The 20,693-nt window shown below is 39.5% G+C and overlaps 1 protein-coding gene across 8 annotated transcripts in view; it reads right to left on the bottom strand.

Annotated features, from left to right (window-relative positions):
- Positions 1-20,693, bottom strand: part of BCAS3 (BCAS3 microtubule associated cell migration factor) — a 598,395-nt gene that overhangs the window by 258,810 nt on the left and 318,892 nt on the right. For all 8 annotated transcript variants that reach the window (XR_015769358.1, XM_028109071.2, XM_088028350.1 and 5 more), the window contains exons 20-21: positions 16,736-16,836; positions 14,044-14,240 (exon numbers count right to left, since the gene is read on the bottom strand). Coding sequence is in view for 7 of the 8 variants with exons in the window: in XM_028109071.2 (XP_027964872.1) it covers positions 14,044-14,240; positions 16,736-16,836 (298 nt within the window). In the remaining variant the exon portion in view is untranslated. The remainder of the gene's footprint in view (positions 1-14,043; positions 14,241-16,735; positions 16,837-20,693) is intronic.

Genomic DNA, 20,693 nt, shown 5'->3' on the forward strand with positions numbered 1-20,693 from the left:
GCTTCCAGGAAAAACAAAAACTAAAGGAATTTGCAAACACGAAACCAGCTCTCCAAGAAATATTGAAAGGGGTCCTCTAAGCAAAGAGAGAGCCTAAAAGCAGCATAGATCAGAAAGGAACACAGACAATATACAGTAACAGTCACCTACAGACAATACAATGGCACTAAATTCATACCTTTCAATAGTTACCCTGAATGTAAATGGGCTAAATGCCCCAATCAAAAGACACAGGCTATCAGATTGGATGAAAAAACAAGACCCATCAATATGCTGTCTGCAGGAGACTCTTTTTAGACGCAAAGACACCCCCAGATTGAAAGTGAGGGGGTGGAAAATAATTTACCATGCTAATGGACACCGAAAGAAAGCTGGGGTGGCAATCCTTATATCAGACAAATTAGATTGTTTTTCTTTTTTTATTGTTATGTTAATCACCATACATTACATCATTAGTTCTTGATGTAGTGTTCCATGATTCATTGTTTGTGCATAACACCCAGTGCTCCACACAGAACGTGCCCTCCTTAATACCCATCAGCAGGCTAACCCATCCCCCCACCCTCCTCCCCTCTAGAACCCTCAGTTTGTTTTTCAGAGTCCATTGTCTCTCATGATTCATCTCCCCCTCCGACTTACTCCCCTTCATTCTTCCCCTCCTGCTATCTTCTTCTCTTTCTTTATTCTTAACATATGTTGCATTATTTGTTTCAGAAGTACAGATCTGTGATTTGACAGTCTTGCACAATTCACAGCGCTCACGATAGCACATAGACTACCCAATGTCTATCACCCAGCGAACCCATCCCTCCCACCCACTAACGCTCAGCAACACTCACTTTGTTTCCTGAGATTAAGAATTCCTCATATCAGTGAGGTTATATGATACATGTCTTTCTGATTGACTTATTTCACTCAGTGTAACACCCTCCAGTTCCATCCACATCATTGCAAATGGCAACGATCTCATTCCTTTTCATGGCTGCATAATATTCCATTGTGTGTATATACCACCTCTTCTTTATCCATTCATCTGTCGATGGACATCTTGGCTCTTTCCACAGTTTGGCTATTGTGGACATTGCTGCTATAAACATTGGGGTGCACGTACCCCTTCGGGTCCCTACATTTGTATCTTTGTGATAAATACCCAGTAGTGCAATTGCTGGATCGTATGGTAGCTCTATTTTCAACTGTTTGAGGAACCTCCATACTGTTTTCCAGAGTGGCTGCACCAGCTTGCATTCCCACAGGGTAGCAGGGTTCCCCTTTCTCCACATCCCCGCCAACATCTGTCGTTTCCTGACTTAATTTTAGCCATTCTGACTGGTGTGAGGTGGTATCCCATTGAGGTTTTGATTTGGATTCCTCTGATGCCGAGCGATGTTGAGCACTTTTTCATGTGTCTGTTGGCCATTTGGATGTCTTCTTTGGAAAAATGTCTGTTCATGTCTTCTGCCCATTTCTTGATTGGATTATTTGTTCTTTGGGTGTTGAGTTTGATAAGTTCTTTATAGATTTTGGATACTAGCCCTTTATCTGATATGTCATTTGCAAATATTTTCTCCATTCTATCGGTTGTCTTTTGGTTTTGTGGACTGTTTCTTTTGCTGTGCAAAAGCTTTTTATCTTGAGGAAATCCCAATAGTTCATTTTTGCCCTTGCTTCCCTTGCTTTTGGTGATGTTTCTAGGAAGAAGTTGCTGTGGCTGAGGTCGAAGACGTTGCTGCCTGTGTTCTCCTTTAGGATTTTGATGGACTCCTGTCTCACATTTAGGTCTTTCAACCATGTGGAGTCTATTTTTGTGTGTGGTGTAAGGAAATGGTCCAGTTTCATTCTTCTGTACGTGGCTATCCAATTTTCCCAACACCATTTGTTGAAGAGACTGTCTTTTTTCCATTGGACATTCTTTCCTGCTTTGTCAAAGATTAGTTGACCATAGAGTTGAGGGTCCATTTCTGGGCTCTTGATTCTGTTCCATTGATCGATGTGTCTGTTTTTGTGCCAGTACCATACTGTCTTGATGATGACAGCTTTGTAATAGAGCTGGAAGTCCGGAATTGTGATGCCGCGAGCTTTGCTTTTCTTTTTCAAGATTCCTCTAGCTATTCGGGGTCTCTTCTGGTTCCATACAAATTTTAGGATTATTTGTTCCATTTCTTTGAAAAAAGTGGATGGTATTTTGATGGGGATTGCATTGAATGTGTAGATTGCTCTAGGTAGCATTGACATCTTCACAATGTTTGTTCTTCCAATCCATGACCATGGAACGTTTTTCCATTTCTTTGTGTCTTCTTCGATTTCTTTCATGAGTATTTTATAGTTTTCTGAGTACAGATCCTTTGCCTCTTTGGTTAAATTTATTCCTAGGTATCTTATGGTTCTGGGTGCAATTGTGAATGGGATAGACTTCTTGATTTCTCTCTCTACTGTCTTGTTGTTGGTGTATAGGAATGCCACTGATTTCTGTGCAATGATTTTATAGCCTGCTTCTTTACTGAATTCCTGTATGAGTTCTAGCAGTTTTGGGGTGGAGTCTTTTGGGTTTTCCACATACAGTATCATATCATCTGCAAAGAGTGAGAGTTTGACTTCCTCTTTGCCAATTTGGATGCCTTTGATTTCTTTTTGTTGTCTGATTACTGTGGCGAGGACTTCTAATACTATGTTGAATAGCAGTGGTGATAGTGGACATCCCTGCCGCGTTCCTGACCTTAATTGAGAATGATATTCGCTATAGGTTTTTCATAGATGGCTTTTATGATATTGCGGTATGTACCCTCTATCCCTATACTCTGAAGAGTTTTGATCAAGAAAGGATGCTGTACTTTGTCAAATGCTTTTTCTGCATCTATTGAGAGGATCATATGATTCTTGTTCTTTCTTTTGTTAATGTATTGTATCACGTTGATTGATTTGTGAATGTTGAACCAGCCTTGCATCCCAGGGATAAATCCCACTTGGTCATGGTGAATAATCCTTTTAATGTACTGTTGGACCCTATTGGCTAGTATTTTGGTGAGAATTTTTGCATCCATGTTCATCAAGGATTTTGGTCTGTAGTTCTCCTTTTTGATGGGGTCTTTGTCTGGTTTTGGGACCAAGGTAATGGTGGCCTCATAAAATGAGTTTGGAAGTTTTCCTTCCATTTCTATTTTCTGGAACAGTTTCAGGAGAATAGGTATTAATTCTTCTTTAAATGTCTGATAGAATTTCCCTGGGAAGCCATCTGGCCCTGGGCTTTTGTTTGTTGGGAGATTTTTGATGACTGCTTCAATGTCCTTAATGGTTATAGGTCTGTTCAGGTTTTCTATTTCTTCCTGGTTCAATTTTGGTAGTTGATACATCTCTAGGAATGCACCCATTTCTTCCAGGTTATCTAATTTGCTGGCATAGAGTTGCTCATGACATGTTCTTATAATTGTTTGTATTTCTTTGGTGTTGGTTGTGATCTCCCCTCTTTCATTCATGATTTTGTTGATTTGGGTCATTTCTCTTTTCTTTTTGATAAGTCTGGCCAGGGGTTTATCAATCTTGTTACTTCTTTCAAAGAACCAGCTCCCATTTCGTTGATCTGTTCTACTGTTCTTTTGGGTTCTATTTCATTGATTTCTGCTCTGATCTTTATTATTTCTCTTGTCCTTCTGGGTTTAGGCTTTATTTGCTGTTCTTTCTCCAGCTCCTTTAGGTGTAGGGTTAGGTTGTGTATTTGAGACCTTTCTTGTTTCTTGAGAAAGGCTTGTATTGCTATATACTTCCTCTCAGGACTGCCTTTGCTGTATTCCAAAGATTTTGAACAGTTGTGTTTTCATTTTCATTGGTTTCCATGAATTTTTTTACTTCTTCTTTAATTTCCTGGTTGACCCATTCATTCTTTAGTAGGATGCTCTTTAGCCTCCATGCATTTGAGTTCTTTGCGACTTTCCTCTTGAGATTGAGTTCTAGTTTCAAAGCATTGTGGTCTGAAAATATGCAGGGAATAATCCCAATCTTTTGGTACCGGTTGAGACCTGATTTGTGACCTAGGATGTGATCAATTCTGGAGAATGTTCCATGGGCACTAGAGAAGAATGTGTATTCCGTTGCCTTGGGATGGAATGTTCTGAATATGTCTATGAAGTCCATTTGGTCCAGTGTGTCATTTAAAGTCTTTATTTCCTTGTTGATCTTTTGCTTAGATGATCTGTCCATTTCAGTCAGGGGGGTGTTAAAGTACCCTACTATTATTGTATTGCTGTCAATGTGTTTCTTAGCTTTTGTTATTAATTGCCTTATATAATTGGCTGCTGCTATGTTCGGGGCATAGATATTTACAATTGTTAGATCTTCTTGTTGGATAGACCCTTTAATTAAGATATAGTGTCCTTCCTCATCTCTTACTACAGTCTTTGGTTTAAAATCTAATTTGTCTGATATAAGGATTGCCACCCCACCTTTCTTTTGGTGTCCATTAGCATGGTAAATGGTTTCCCACCCCCTCACTTTCAATCTGGGCGTGTCTTTGGGTCTAAAATGAGTCTCTTGCAGACAGCATATGGATGGGTCTTGTTTTTTCATCCAATCTGATAGCCTGTGTCTTTTGATTGGGTATTTAGCCCATTTACATTCAGGGTAACTATTGAAAGGTATGAATTTAGTGCCATTGTATTGCCTGTAAGGTGACTGTTACTGTATATTGTCTGTGTTCCTTTCTGATCTATGCTGCTTTTAGTCTCTCTCTGCTTAGAGGACCCCTTTCAATATTTCTTGGAGAGCTGGTTTCGTGTTTGCAAATTCCTTTAGTTTTTGTTTGTCCTGGAAGCTTTTTTCTCCTTCAATTTTCAATGAGAGCCTAGCTGGATATAGTAGTCTTGGCTGCATATTTTTCTCGTTTAGTGCTCTGTAGATCTCATACCAGTCCTTACTGGCCTGCCAGGTCTCTGTGGATAGGTCTGTTGCCAATCTAATATTTCTACCATTGTAGGTTACATATCTCTTCTCCCGAGCTGCTTTCAGGATTTTCTCTTTGTCTCTGAGACTCGTAAGTTTTACTATTAGATGTTGGGGTGTTGACCTATTTTTATTGATTTTGAGAGGGTTCTCTGTGCCTCCTGGATTTTGATGCCTGTTTCCTTCCTCACATTAGGGAACTTCTCTGCTATTATTTGCTCCAATATACCTTCTGCCCCTCTCTTTCTTCTTCTTCTGGGATCCCAATTATTCTAATGTTGTTTCATCTTATCGTATCGCTTCTCTCTCAAATTCTGCCCTCGTGATCCTATAGTTGTTTCTCTCTCTTTTTCTCAGCCTCTTTATTTTCCATCATTTGGTCTTCTATATCGCTGATTCTCTCTTCTGCTTCATTTATCCTAGCAGTTAGTACCCCCGTTTTTGATTGCACCTCATTAATAGCCTTTTTGATTTCGACTTGGTTAGATTTTAGTTCTTTTATTTCTCCAGAAAGGGTTTCTCTAATAGCTTCCACGCTTTTTTCAAGTCCAGCTAGTATCTTTAAAGTCATGATTCTGAACTCTATGTCCGACATCGTACTAATGTCCGTATTGAGTACATCCCTGGCTGACGGTACTATTTCTTGTTCTTTTTGCTGAGGTGATTTTTTTCGTCTTGTCATTTTGTCCAGAGGAGAATAGATGAATGAGAGAACAAAATGCTAACAGGTTAACAATGTCCCCAGCAAATATACTGTATACAAATCAGAAGAGACCTGAAACCAGGAGAAAAGAAAGGGAAAGAAAGAAAAAAGAAAGAGAAAAGAAAGAAAGAAAAAAAAACCAAAAAGATTAAAAACAAAAAGAGAATACCAAAAAAACCGAATATGATCAAATATGATCAGGCTAGTGCATAGATCAGTGCCACAGACTAGATTTTGGGCGTATTTTGGTCTGTTAGAAAAAAGTGCCTCCTAACATTTTAAAGGAAGAAAGACTTATATATGTACAAAATAAGGGTTGATACAATGAAGGGATGGAAGATGACTGTAAAGATGAAAAGTATAAAAGATTTTATAAAAGGAATTGATACGATAAGAAGTTGTTTGAAAAAAGAAAGAAGATTTAAAAAAAAAAGGGAGAGAATGTGATTAGGGAGGAGACTAGAACAAAGCCATACAGTAGTGATTTGGAGTATATTTTGATCTGTTAGAAGAAACTATCTTAAAATTTTAAAGCGAGCACAACTTATATATATATGCCAAAAATAAGGGTCACTACTATGAAGGGATAAAATATGACTCTAAAAATGAAAAATAAAAAATGTTTTTTTTTAAAAAAAGGGATTGATAAGATGTTGGTTGAAAAAGGGAAAAAGAGAAATTAAAAAAAAAAGTTAAAAAAATTAACTTTGAAAAACTAATGAATCATGGTAAAAAAAGCCATGAATTCTATGTGCAGTATTCCCCTAGCGCTGGAGTTCTCCCGTTCTCCTTGATCGGTAAACTTGGTCTTGGCTTGCTGGCTGTTCATGCTGATCTTCTCGGGGAGGGGCTGTTGCCGTGGTTCCCAAATATCTTTGCCAGAGGCAGAATTGCCCCGCCCTTGTCGGTTCCAGATAAGCAAGCTGCTCGGGTTTGCTCTCAGGAGCTTTTGTTCCCTGCAAGCTTTCCGTACGGCTTTGGAGTATGACAGTGAAAATGGCGGCCTCCCAATCTGCACCCCAGAGGAGGCAAGAACTCGGGGCTCCGCTCCTCAGTGCGCCCCCAGAGAAAAACAGCCAGTCTCTCCTGTGTCCCCAGTCTCCGGCCGGACTCCGTGCTCACCCGGCCTGTGACCGATCGTTTCTATCTCTGGCACCCAACCCCGTGTGGAGTCTCCAAACCCAGCAGATCCCTGCGGTGCGCTCCCGCGCCGCTCCTCCCAGGGGAGGAAGGTGAGTTTCCCCAGATCTGCCGCTTGTTGGGTCCCTGCTGGAGGAGCAGTGACCCAACTGGGCCGCGGATCACGGTTTATGGCAACCCCGAGCTGAGAGCGCGCGCCTCGGCTCCGTCTCTGCAGCTGGCTTCCCCGCTCTGATACCTGGGAGCTCTGCCGCACTCAGGCACCCCCGGTCTTTCTGTGAGCCCGAGGGTCCTGAGACCACACTGTCCCGCGAGGGTTCCACCTCCTGCTTAGCCACTGGAGCAACATCCCTCACCGGAGCTGACTTCTAAAAGTTCCGATTTTGTGCTCCGCGGCTCTATCACTTGCCAGAAGCGGCCGACGGAGGCCCCCTCCCCCGCCATCTATCCTCCCGAATATCGCCTCAGATTCACTTCTCCCCACGTCCTACCTTCCAGAAAGTGGTCGCTTTTCTATTCAGAGAGTTGTTGCTACTCTCCTCTTCGATCTCCTGTTGAGTTCGTAGGTGTTCAGAATGGTTTGATCCCTATTCAGCTGAATTCCTGAGACCCGACGAAATCCAGGTCTCCTACTCCTCCGCCATCTTGCTCCGCCCCCCGACAAATTACATTTTAAAACAATGACGGTAATAAGAGATGAAGAAGGACACTAAATTCTACTTAAAGGGTCTATCCAACAAGAAGATCTAACAATTGTAAATATCTATGCCCCGAACATAGCAGCAGCCAATTTTATAAGGCAATTAATAACAAAAGCAAAGAAACATATTGAGAACAATACAAAAATAGTGGGGGACTTTAACACCCCCCTGACTGAAATGGACAGATCATCTAAGCAAAAGATCAACAAGGAAATAAAGACTTTCAATGACACACTAGACCAAATGGACTTCACAGACATATTCAGAACATTCCATCCCAAGGCAACGGAATACACATTCTTCTCTAGTGCCCATGGAACATTCTCCAGAATTGATCACATCCTAGGTCACAAATCAGGTCTCAACCGGTACCAAAAGATTGGGATTATTCCCTGCATATTTTCAGACCACAATGCTTTGAAACTAGAACTCAATCACAAGAGGAAAGTCGCAAAGAACTCAAATGCATGGAGGCTAAAGAGCATCCTACTAAAGAATGAATGGGTCAACCAGGAAATTAAAGAAGAAGTAAAAAAATTCATGGAAACCAATGAAAATGAAAACACAACTGTTCAAAATCTTTGGAATACAGCAAAGGCAGTCCTGAGAGGAAGTATATAGCAATACAAGCCTTTCTCAAGAAACAAGAAAGGTCTCAAATACACAACCTAACCCTACACCTAAAGGAGCTGGAGAAAGAACAGCAAATAAGCCTAAACCCAGAAGGACAAGAGAAATAATAAAGATCAGAGCAGAAATCAATGAAATAGAACCCAAAAGAACAGTAGAACAGATCAACGAAATGGGAGCTGGTTCTTTGAAAGAAGTAACAAGATTGATAAACCCCTGGCCAGACTTATCAAAAAGAAAAGAGAAATGACCCAAATCAACAAAATCATGAATGAAAGAGGGGAGATCACAACCAACACCAAAGAAATACAAACAATTATAAGAACATGTCATGAGCAACTCTATGCCAGCAAATTAGATAACCTGGAAGAAATGGGTGCATTCCTAGAGATGTATCAACTACCAAAATTGAACCAGGAAGAAATAGAAAACCTGAACAGACCTATAACCATTAAGGACATTGAAGCAGTCATCAAAAATCTCCCAACAAACAAAAGCCCAGGGCCAGATGGCTTCCCAGGGAAATTCTATCAGACATTTAAAGAAGAATTAATACCTATTCTCCTGAAACTGTTCCAGAAAATAGAAATGGAAGGAAAACTTCCAAACTCATTTTATGAGGCCACCATTACCTTGGTCCCAAAACCAGACAAAGACCCCATCAAAAAGGAGAACTACAGACCAAAATCCTTGATGAACATGGATGCAAAAATTCTCACCAAAATACTAGCCAATAGGGTCCAACAGTACATTAAAAGGATTATTCACCATGACCAAGTGGGATTTATCCCTGGGATGCAAGGCTGGTTCAACATTCACAAATCAATCAACGTGATACAATACATTAACAAAAGAAAGAACAAGAATCATATGATCCTCTCAATAGATGCAGAAAAAGCATTTGACAAAGTACAGCATCCTTTCTTGATCAAAACTCTTCAGAGTATAGGGATAGAGGGTACATACCGCAATATCATAAAAGCCATCTATGAAAAACCTATAGCGAATATCATTCTCAATTAAGGTCAGGAACACGGCAGGGATGTCCACTATCACCACTGCTATTCAACATAGTATTAGAAGTCCTCGCCACAGTAATCAGACAACAAAAAGAAATCAAAGGCATCCAAACTGGCAAAGAGGAAGTCAAACTCTCACTCTTTGCAGATGATATGATACTGTATGTGGAAAACCCAAAAGACTCCACCCCAAAACTGCTAGAACTCATACAGGAATTCAGTAAAGAAGCAGGCTATAAAATCAATGCACAGAAATCAGTGGCATTCCTATACACCAACAACAAGACAGTAGAGAGAGAAATCAAGGAGTCGATCCCATTCACAATTGCACCCAAAACCATAAGATACCTAGGAATAAATTTAACCAAAGAGGCAAAGGATCTGTACTCAGAAAACTATAAAATACTCATGAAAGAAATCGAAGAAGGCACAAGGAAATGGAAAGACGTTCCATGCTCATGGATTGGGAGAACCAACATTGTGAAGATGTCAATGCTACCTAGAGTAATCTACATATTCAATGCAATCCCCATCAAAATACCATCCACTTTTTTCAAAGAAATGGAACAAATAATCCTAAAATTTGTATGGAACCAGAAGAGACCCCGAATAGCCAGAGGAATCTTGAAAAAGAAAAGCAAAGCTGGCGGCATCACAATTCCGGACTTCCAGCTCTATTACAAAGCTGTCATCATCAAGACAGTATGGTACTGGCACAAAAACAGACACATCGATCAATGGAACAGAATCGAGAGCCCAGAAATGGACCCTCAACTCTATGGTCAACTAATCTTTGACAAAGCAGGAAAGAATGTCCAATGGAAAAAAGACAGTCTCTTCAACAAATGGTGTTGGGAAAATTGGACAGCCACATGCAGAAGAATGAAACTGGACCATTTCCTTACACCACACATAAAAATAGACTCCACATGGTTGAAAGACCTAAATGTGAGACAGGAGTCCATCAAAATCCTAAAGGAGAACACAGGCAGCAACCCCTTCGACCTCAGCCACAGCATCTTCTTCCTAGAAACATCGCCAAAGGCAAGGGAAGCAAGGGCAAAAATGAACTATTGGGATTTTCTCAAGATAAAAAGCTTTTGCACAGCAAAAGAAACTGTCCACAAAACCAAAAGACAACCGACAGAATGGGAGAAAATATTTGCAAATGACATATCAGATAAAGGGCTAGTATCCAAAATCTATAAAGAACTTATCAAACTCAACACCCAAAGAACAAATAATCCAATCCAGAAATGGGCAGAAGACATGAACAGACATTTTTCCAAAGAAGACATCCAAATGGCCAACAGACACATGAAAAAGTTCTCAACATCGCTCAGCATCAGGGAAATCCAAATCAAAAGCTCCATGAGATACCCCCTCACACCAGTCAGAATGGCTAAAATTAACAAGTCAGGAAACGACAGATGTTGGCGGGGAGGCGGAGAAAGGGGAACCCTGCTACACTGTTGGTGGGAATGCAAGCTGGTGCAGCCACTCTGGAAAACAGTATGGAGGTTCCTCAAACAGTTGAAAATAGAGCTACCATACGATCCATCAACTGCACTACTGGGTATTTATCACAAAGATACAAATGTAGGGATCCGAAGGGGTACGTGCACCCCAATGTTTATAGCAGCAATGTCCACAATAGCCAAACTGTGGAAAGAGCCAAGATGTCCATGGACAGATGAATGGATAAAGAAGAGGTGGTATATATACACAATGGAATATTATGCAGCCATCAAAAGGAATGGGATCTTGCCATTTGCAACGACGTGGATAGAACTGGAGGGTGTTATGCTGAGTGAAATAAGTCAATCAGAGAAAGACATGTATCATATAACCTCAGTGATATGAGGAATTCTTAATCTCAGGAAACAAACTGAGGGTTGCTGGAGTGGTGGGGGGTGGGAGGGATGGGGTGGCTGGGTGATAGACATTGGGAAAGGTATGTGCTATGGTGAGCACTGTGAATTGTGTAAGTCTGTTGTATCACAGAGCTGTACTTCTGAAACAAATAACACAACATATGTTAAGAAAAAAGAAAAAGAAGAAGATAGCAGGAGGGGAAGAATGAATGGGAGTAAGTCGGAGGGGGAGATGAACCATGAGAGACGATGGACTCTGACATACAAACTGAGGGTTCTAGAGGGGAGGAGGGTGGGGGGATGGGTTAGCCTGGTGATGGGTATTAAAGAGGGCACATTCTGCGTGGAGCACTGGGTGTTATGCACAAACAATGAATCATGGAACACTACAACAAAAACTAATGATGTAATGTATGGTGATTAACATAACAATAAAAAATTAAAAAAAAATAAATATGTGAGTTGATGGAAGTGTTAAGTAACTAGATGAGAAAATAAAATAATAAAGTAAAAGGAGCTAATCTTGAGTAGAGAACTAGACTTTCTATCTTAGCTTCTTTTACATGATCTCTTTCTCAGATCTAAAAATAAATATTTCATTGACCTTTTTTACAGTTTAAATCCCTGCTCCAAGTAAGGAGCTGTCATGAGTTTAAGCCATCCCTGATTCCCTTATGGACATGACAGTCAACTCTATACCTGCCTGCTCCCCACTTAGGTTAGGATATAAGGAGGCAGAATATCACAGCACCACATCATTCTTAATGATATCTTATGGAGTACAGGTCAGGGTACCAGGCAGGTGTAAAGGGTCAGCTGAATCAAAAACATCTAAATAAAGTTTTTTTTTACAGTCTGAGGGAGAAAGTAAGGCTAACAGCCATAGTACCATTGTACATAAACCTAAAGAAATGTAGAATAGAGGTGAAGCACTCAGAGCAATAGGAAAACAGGAATGAGGAGAATATAAATAGCTGGATTTCTAATTGGATGCTGGGCAGGAAATGGTACTAAAGAGGCCCCTTATAATTCAAATGATGTAAGTCAAATCTGAATTTCCCATCAAAACCGTGTTCTAATGGAGTTAAGGTTTTAACCAAGGGTCTATATGCTCAGATTTTTAAATATAAATTACAAGAGCAATCAAAACAAATGTATACGCCTGTGACCCCCAATAAAGGTATCTAAAGTTTAGATGTATCCAATAAACAGGACAATATTTGGGGCGCCTGGGTGGCTCAGTCAGTTAAGCATCTGACTCTTGGTCTCAGCCCAGGTCTTGATCTTGGGGTCGTGAGTTCAGGCCCCATGCTGGATGCGGAGCCTATTTAAAAAACAAAACAAAACAAAAAGGACAATATTGTAATCAAATATATATAGTTTAAAATCAATTAAATGACAAATACTGGGAATGGGCTTTAGCATAACAAAAAGGAAAGCCCCTGAGGAAAATTCTAGAATGAATTTAGGACAATAGCTGTCTGAAGAAGCAAGTTAGAGAGCTCTTAGATGAAGGGCTATGTCTGAAGTAAAGAGTCATTAAGCAAGCTGGAGGTCACAAAGCAAAGGAACAGAGTGGCATATATAGGAGACTAGAGATCCCCTCCAAAGAAGAGGGACAAGGGCTTATTTTAGTACCAGGTGACAGTCATCAGAGGAAAAAAAAAAAGAAAAGGATTTTGTGAATAGTTCGATAAAGAGAATAAACATAGTTTTATGGGCATCTATTTTAAATGCCTTATTATTAACATCTGAGTACCCAAATGACTTGTAAACATGAATGACTACACACTGAATCATTAAGTTGAGGACTGACAACTTCATGAAAATGGACTATCGACACCAGATTACATTTTACAGTTGGTACCAGTGAAAACTGGTCTAGCACTCAGTATTGTCACTATGCTTGACGTCTTGGGGGGAAAGTTCCACTTCTGAAAACGTGGAAGACATGCTAGGTTTAAAAAAAAAAAAAAAAAAAAGCAAAAATGTATGGAAGAAATAAAGTACAAAGCAAACAAATAAAAAATTAAGACACTGAAAAAGGTATTATAGGAGGCATCTTCCATTACATGAATTACTCTTTTATTTTTAAAGCAAGCTCTACACCCACTGTGGGGTTGAACTCATGACCCCGAGATCAGGAGTCCCATGCTCTACCGACTGAGCCAGTCAGGCACCCCATTATTACTCTTAAGGAAGAAACATCTAGGCCTAATCTACCTCTGCAACAGCTTTTGCATTGTTAGACAAACAGATACTGACAAAAAGATATATAAAAACATATTTCCAATATATAATTGGGACACATTTTTCCATAACTTTTAAAGAGATATAAGAAAAAGGTCTATTTTAGATTCAAGTAAGATACATTACAGAATTTTTTATAAGAGAAGACAAGGAAAGGGAGATTACATTGCATTAGACTGAGCCTTTCATTGTTATACCAGAATGTGTCAGGTCTGGATGTAACAAACTGGTAAGCAAACCTGAGACTACAAAAGTCAAAAAAGTTCTCAGCTTCATTAGAAAAAAATCTTTAATAACAAAAAGCATATTCTGTAAACCTTGTACTATGATTCTTACAAGTGAGGGTCAGAGAATATATATGATGATTATATATATATGATAAACTGTAAGTGAATTTATATCAATTCTTTCTCATCCAAAAACTTTTTAAAGCCTAAAAGAATAAGCAGGATTTAGATGAAGGTTAGTTGAAAGATGAAGTGTCAGTAAGATCAGGAAAGGAGGGTACCCTCAGACTTTAAGCAGTTATAAATATGAGGAACGCAGCATCAAATGAGATTTTTTTAAAAAAATGCACTGAATATTAGATTTGGGGAAATACAATCTGAAACACAAATATTTAATGTAGGGAGATCCCACATAAGACCCCCAGCAGTAATAATGAATCACAAGCTACAGTGGATGTATTTTGCACCATAAAACTGTGCCAAAAGGGAAAATGTCAATATTAGCTAAGATGCTCATTAAAAATGCATATATTAATCTAGTCAAATCACTCCCTAGTTCTTATTTCTTACCTGAGACTGTTGAGATCAAGATCATCTGTATCAAAATCCAAAAGGGGCTGTGGAGTATCACTTGGACCGTGAGACTGCAACACAGATGAACTGGATGATATGACTGTGGTTTGGCCTGAGGGATGGATGGTTTTGAACTGGAACTGGGGACCCATCCACAGACGTCTGTGGGGTCCAGTGTGTGTTACAATTTCTACCTGGAACAGATTACGAATCATGATTTAAACGTCTTATGACCTCCTTTGAAGAGCCTTTCGTGATCCCCCCATACTGTCTCCGAACACCCTCCAAGCCCATCTTAACCAAGTAGGAGAGGTACAGGGCATCCCCAATCAAAAGGCAATGATAGTCACAGCCTATATACACATTCTCTACATCCCTCCACTGATTTTTACCAAAATAAACAAAAAATTCACTTTGTGTGTGTGTGTGTGTGTATGTATTTATATGGGTGTGAGCATGCACACGCACATGCACACACATTCCACACATATACAACACTAAAGTCAAAGAGTAAAAGGACCAGTTGCCTGCCTCATATAACGAGCATCAACTCCCTAGGGGCTACGTTTTTTCATTCTAGACAGTACTTACCACTTCGTGGGCATGCACTGAATACTACACCTATCAATCCACAGATTAAAAGTAATTCCTTCACTGAGGATCAAGCTCATGACAAACTTGAAGTTGTTCTTGAACTATCCAAGGAAAAGAAAAGATCTGAAATAATTTTCAACACCCAAAGCCAGTTTCTTTCCAGTAAATATTCCATCATATTTACTATGCTACCCTCAAAAGCCCGTCAACTTTTAAATGAAGAGAGTATTATATACTTTCTCTCAGACTAGATTTGTCTTCAAAACACCATTATTTAATTAGAACGTTTCCTCCACTACCATGAACATTGACACAGGTATTTTAAGTGCTGCAAAACAGTGATACTAAAAGGTTTATGAATTTCATGCTCTATAGAGGGGATAGGGAATGGCGCCAATATTAAAGACTTCAACGACAGAGCAGAGAGTAGAGGATACAGAATGAAACCTGAAGATAAACATATCATATGATTTCATACATGGGCAACTTGATGAAGAGACTAAATATGCAAACGTTTGGTGAAAGACTACCTCTCGAAGTCCTTAACTGCTACATCCACGTCTGTATATACACTTTACAGAACTGACTTCCCCTGTGCCTTAGTTTTGCCCTGAGTTCTTTCATATTTAATCGCATTTCTCTGATTGCGGTGATTAATTCTTAACAAAACATAACTGAAAAGTTTCACAGAGTGCAGCTCTGCGTTTGGTAAGTCCTAAAGGGCAAAAGCATCATGGTCTTAGAACAACATTCGCATTCCCACTAATCACAGGGCGAAAAATACTCAGATTTAGGACAGCGATTTCTGATTCAAGTAGTTCTATCCTGAATGTAAATTAGGCCACAGATAAAGCATTCTGTGTATTTTAAGCTCAGAACCATCCGTGTCACAGAGCCGAGAGGTAAACAGATGCCTATACAGTTTCACTGAGGCGATGACCAGATGTTCCTATTCATTCTCCTAGTGTGTGCAGTACAAACATATTGTCTATACTTTCACACTGACAGCACACATTACCCCTTCTTCTAATTGAAAAGTTGAAGTGAAGGACAGTGGTTTCTTTGCCAGCATTTTTTTTTTTTTACTTTACCATGGTATCCTCAAGAAAGGAGGCACCTCCACAGACCAGGAATCGAAGCATCAACCCTCCTTCAAGGAGCTTCCCGTGAATGCTTCAGGTGTAATGAAACGTATGTCACCTACACACAATCTGATGCTTTGGCTTCCAAAATTCCCTTTAGTTTGTCAGACTACCCTCCCTGAGAAAGCAGGGAAACTGCAAGAGCCTCCACGGAGGCACCTGTCTGATGAAAAGCCGCTTGGATTGGTAATCTGAGACAGGTCATTAACTTCACCAAGTGATGTCAGACTTGAGGCAGACATAACAGCATTTGTAATGAAGTCATTCGTAATCTCATCATTTTGAAATCTGCCCAAGTATCTTTTATTTCAAAGCCCTTGCAATGAAGACAGCCTCACCTGGCAAGGGGAGGAAGGGTCAGCTGGAGCTGTCACAGGCCTGGCTTAGAGACCACTGGAGGCAGCAGGACGAGAGCCGAGGAAAGGAACCCAGCTGGGCACAATCAGGACATGGGCAGAGCAGAAGGCTGACCTCTTCTAATCCGAGTATGGGCCCAATCTTCAGAAAAGGTTGGCTCCACAAAACATAGCCCACACATTGTTGAAAGGCTTCACGGTTTCAACAAGGGCAATTCTCATTTTAATCCAAACAGTCCATCTAAAACCCAAAGGTTCTAAGGGATATACATGGATTGTTTGAAAGCTATGCATATTTTATGCCCTCTGTATGAAAGCTAATGTACACACACACACACACACACACACACACACACACACACACACATATACAATACATAAAAAGGATATGTATATGTATCCTTGCAGCAGGATTTATAAGAAATTCTTCGTATGGAAAGACAACTGATTAATTCTTGGTGATCCCACAAAGAGTTCCCAATTCTGCCCATTTTCCTCTAAGGAAAATAATTTTTAAGTTTTTAGAATTGAAGAATAAACACAGACAATGGATTTGTTTTCTTTCACTTTAATAGGCCAAACATTTTAGAGTTTTACCTGAGAAAGCCATTCTTCATCTTCCTGTCCACTGTGGTCAGAAGCTAAACTGTCATAGGACCCATGCCGAGTAATGGGCCCTGGACTTCCAGGGGGAGCCACTGTAGGAGAAAGAAAACATATTTAAACAACCTTAACCCATGCAGTGGAAACATTCACGTGGTTGCAACCATCCTGGACACTGTGTTGAATTTTAACATAAAATATGATGTTTAATGCACAAAGGCGATTCAAATAATTAATGAACAAGAAAGGCTGAATTTCTTAGGAGTAAGAAGGATCTCCAATTAAGAGTACCCTTTAAAAAGTACAGGAATTTCATCAGACAGATATCAGCGTAAAAGAAATAAACAACCAGCTGCACCTTAGCAGCCCGAGTACAGTAAGGAGCAGTGAAAATTCCATGACACCTGCTCGGGACTCAGGACATTTCAATCATCTCCAATTAACAAAGAAATTAATTTGACGCACTTCCTATAGTTTGGGGAGGAATTTTTAAAACGAGTGTCAAGATTCTCTGAGAGTCTATTTAGTAGTTTCATATCAATTAAAAGGCATAAATATGCATTTTTAACTTAAAAACACTTCTAGTTCCTGAAACATTTCATTCATCCAAAGAAATATTTCATTTTCTTGGATACTGTAGTTTCCCCAATTCTTAAGTGGTAGAATATAGTCTTAAAATACAAAGAAAAAAAATACAAGAGGCTATTTTCTTATATAAGGAAGAACCTTTGCTTCGTCAAAGCAATAAAATTATTCAACAAACATCTATTGAGTTCCTACTATAAACCAAATATTATCCCAATAAAAACTTAGCCTCTTCTTTTTAAAGTCCCATAGTATTTATTTGCTTATATTTATTACAAAATGGACTTTATTTTTTGGAATACTTTTTTTTAAGACTTTATTTGAGAGAGAGCGAAAGAGAGAACACAGAGGGACAGGGAGAAGCAGACTCCCCACTGAGCACAGAGCCTGACATGGGGCTTGATCCCAGGACCCTGAGATCATGATCTGAGCCAAAGGCAGACGCTTAACTGACTGAGCCACCCAGGCACCCCAATTATGTGGAATACTTTTAAGTTCACAGCAAAACTGAGCAGAAGACACAGTGATTTCTCATATACGCTCTGCCTCTATCTATGATTTTAATACCAAGAGAAATAAAGCAGTGAAGTACTGGGGAAAGTAGAAAAAAAAAGGCAAAAAAAGGAGGAAGTATGTGAGTATTAAAAACAGAATACAAAAGAATGAGAAACAGAAAATTATCTCATAATTTCCATCACCCAGAGATTTGTGTGTATGCATCTACATGTGCTACATTCCTAAAAATGAAATAAAAGGATATGCACATATTTAAATCTCTTAATGCTGATTAGGAGTTATACAGGTATATAGTTCCTTCCCGAGCAGTGACTGAGAATATTGCCAGACAAGGTATTCCGAAGACCTAAATCTGAGTGAAACAGATTCAAATCAAGTAGACAGAGGCAAAGAACCTAGGGCAAGATTTTAAAGGATGCGTGCTCAAAAAAAAACCTAACTTAACTTGCTGGCGGAGAAGTGGTACCTAAGCCATCAATTACCATTCAGAAGGGGGTAAACAATATTAAAGTGTTAAGATTTGCAGTGGTGAAAACGATTAGCCACTATTTTTTCAAAATCATAGTTCTAATTTGACAGGCATGCTGGCATTTGATCACCGAAGCAAAACATGTAATTTCTTATGATTCTGAATGGTTATCATGAAGAAAAGAGTATCATAATAATTATCTCATTAATATTTAAGCATCCTCTTGGGAATAATTTTGGTGTAAATTGCAAAACTGTTAAGTAAATTTATGTTTACAAAAGGCTGAGTTGTTCCTAAGCCATTTGTTATCTTTTCAATAAATAAATTTTATTTTTATTTTTTTTAAGATTTTTTTTAAGATTTTATTTATTTATTCATGAGAGACAGAGGGGGGGAGAGAGAGAGAGAGAGAGAGAAGCAGAGGGAGAAGCAGGCTCCCAAGCAGCAGAGAGCCCGATGCGGGACTTGATCCCAGGACACTGGGATCATGACCTGAGCTGAAGGCAGACGCCTAACGACTGAGCCACCCAGGCACCCTCAATAAATAAATCTTATATTGAATTCTTTTTTAAGAAGATTTATTTATTTCTTTTAGAGAGAGCAGGGGGAAGGGGCAGAGGGACAGGGAGGAGAGAATCTCAAGCAGACACCCACCCACTGAGCATTGAGCCCAACGTGGGGCTCAGTCTCACAACCCTGAGATCATGACCTGAGCTGAAATCAAGAATTGGATGCTTACACCGACTGAGCCACCCAGACGCCCCTGTATTAAGTTCTTAATACAAAACAGAACAAGTGGATCCTTCAAAACCTCCATAAATAGTAGTCAAGAAAGTGACTAAGGACAAATATCTAAAGGTTAGGACATACTTTGGAAAGGAATTGAGGGTGGAGAAGATTTTAAAGAGGTGAATGAATAGGCTATGCAGATATGTGAGGGGAAAGTGTTACAAAGAGAATCTCAAGTACAAAGATTCTGAAGTGGGAGCAAAAAGAAAATGTTTTGGTAATTATTAGGAGGCTGACATAGTTGGGTGTGGTGAGGCAGGTTGAAAGTGGAAGATGAGTTCAGTAAAACAGAGGGGGTGGGGAGGGAGGACCAGCAGATGGCTTAGGGCTTTTTTCCCCCAATAAAGCTAGGGTAATGTGATGAAAAGATATTAGAAAGTTGTAAAGAAAAGTGAGAAATTACATCCTTGTATAACTACCTACCATTTAATGAGAACTTTTCCAAGAGTTTATGTTGCATTCTATATATGCTGACCCCAGGCTGGGACCGTCACAGTATAAGCACTCTATTAGGTATTAAGTGAATGGAATTTTGGATTCTGGACTAAACGAGGAGACCAGAATGGTGGGGCATTTATTTATCCATTATCAAAATGGGATAAACTTAAAAAGAATACAGTGTCAGGGAAGGGGTAAGGAGTAGGATTGTAGATGAAACAAGATTAGTCATGAGTTGATCGTTGTTGAAGCTGGATGAGGGAACATGGAGAGTTATTATACTATTGTTTTCTTTTTTTTTAATTTTTTAATTTTTTTTTAAAGATTTTATTTATTTATTTGAGAGAGAGAGAATGAGAGATAGAGAGCACGAGAGGGAAGAGGGTCAGAGGGAGAAGCAGACTCCCTGCTGAGCAGGGAGCCCGATGTGGGACTCGATCCCAGGACTCCAGGATCATGACGTGAGCCGAAGGCAGTCGCCTAACTGACTGAGCCACCCAGGCGCCCTATACTATTGTTTTCTAATTTTGGCATTTCCCATAGCAAAGAGTTCAAAAAAGAAGAAGAAAAAAAGAATTCCCCTCCTCCCAACAGTCCCCCTACTTTCCAAAGTGATAAAAATACCAAATACATATCTATGAAACATTAAATCTGAATCCTGAATTCCTAAATAGAGATTTTAAGAGTTCCACACCTTATGTTCACTAAAAAATAGTTTTCCGATAACTCTGAAGCATCCAGAAGATTCACAATATAAAATACAAGTCAGATGGGATAACATTTTCAACATCAAATAAATATCCTTCCCTCTCCCTTACTTTGTGTTTAAAAATTTTCCTCAATCCAGGTGGGAAGTACATTCCACGTTCACTATGTTAAGGAAGCAATGACATACCAAGTCACAATGAAAAAGGAATTCAAAACCTTGACACTGGCATAAGAAAAAAAAACTGAAAGTACGATAATTAAGAGCAAGGCTTCCATAATCTCTAACCCGCCAATTATTAGGAAGGATTGAGATTAAAGCAAGAGTGCCATCAGCAAGAAAGGGGTAAAAAGAGGGTCCTTAAGGAAGGGAAAAAATGACTGAATCCCAGGAGGTTGCGGGATAAAACATCTGTGAAAAATCCTATCTTCGTTCTTGGGTAGAGCTCA

This window comes from Eumetopias jubatus, unplaced genomic scaffold (genome assembly GCF_037043125.1).
Source record: "Eumetopias jubatus isolate StellerSeaLion01/CBP00866 unplaced genomic scaffold, mEumJub1_p1.0 scaffold_10, whole genome shotgun sequence".
In the NCBI taxonomy this organism is placed as follows: Eukaryota; Metazoa; Chordata; class Mammalia; order Carnivora; family Otariidae; genus Eumetopias; species Eumetopias jubatus.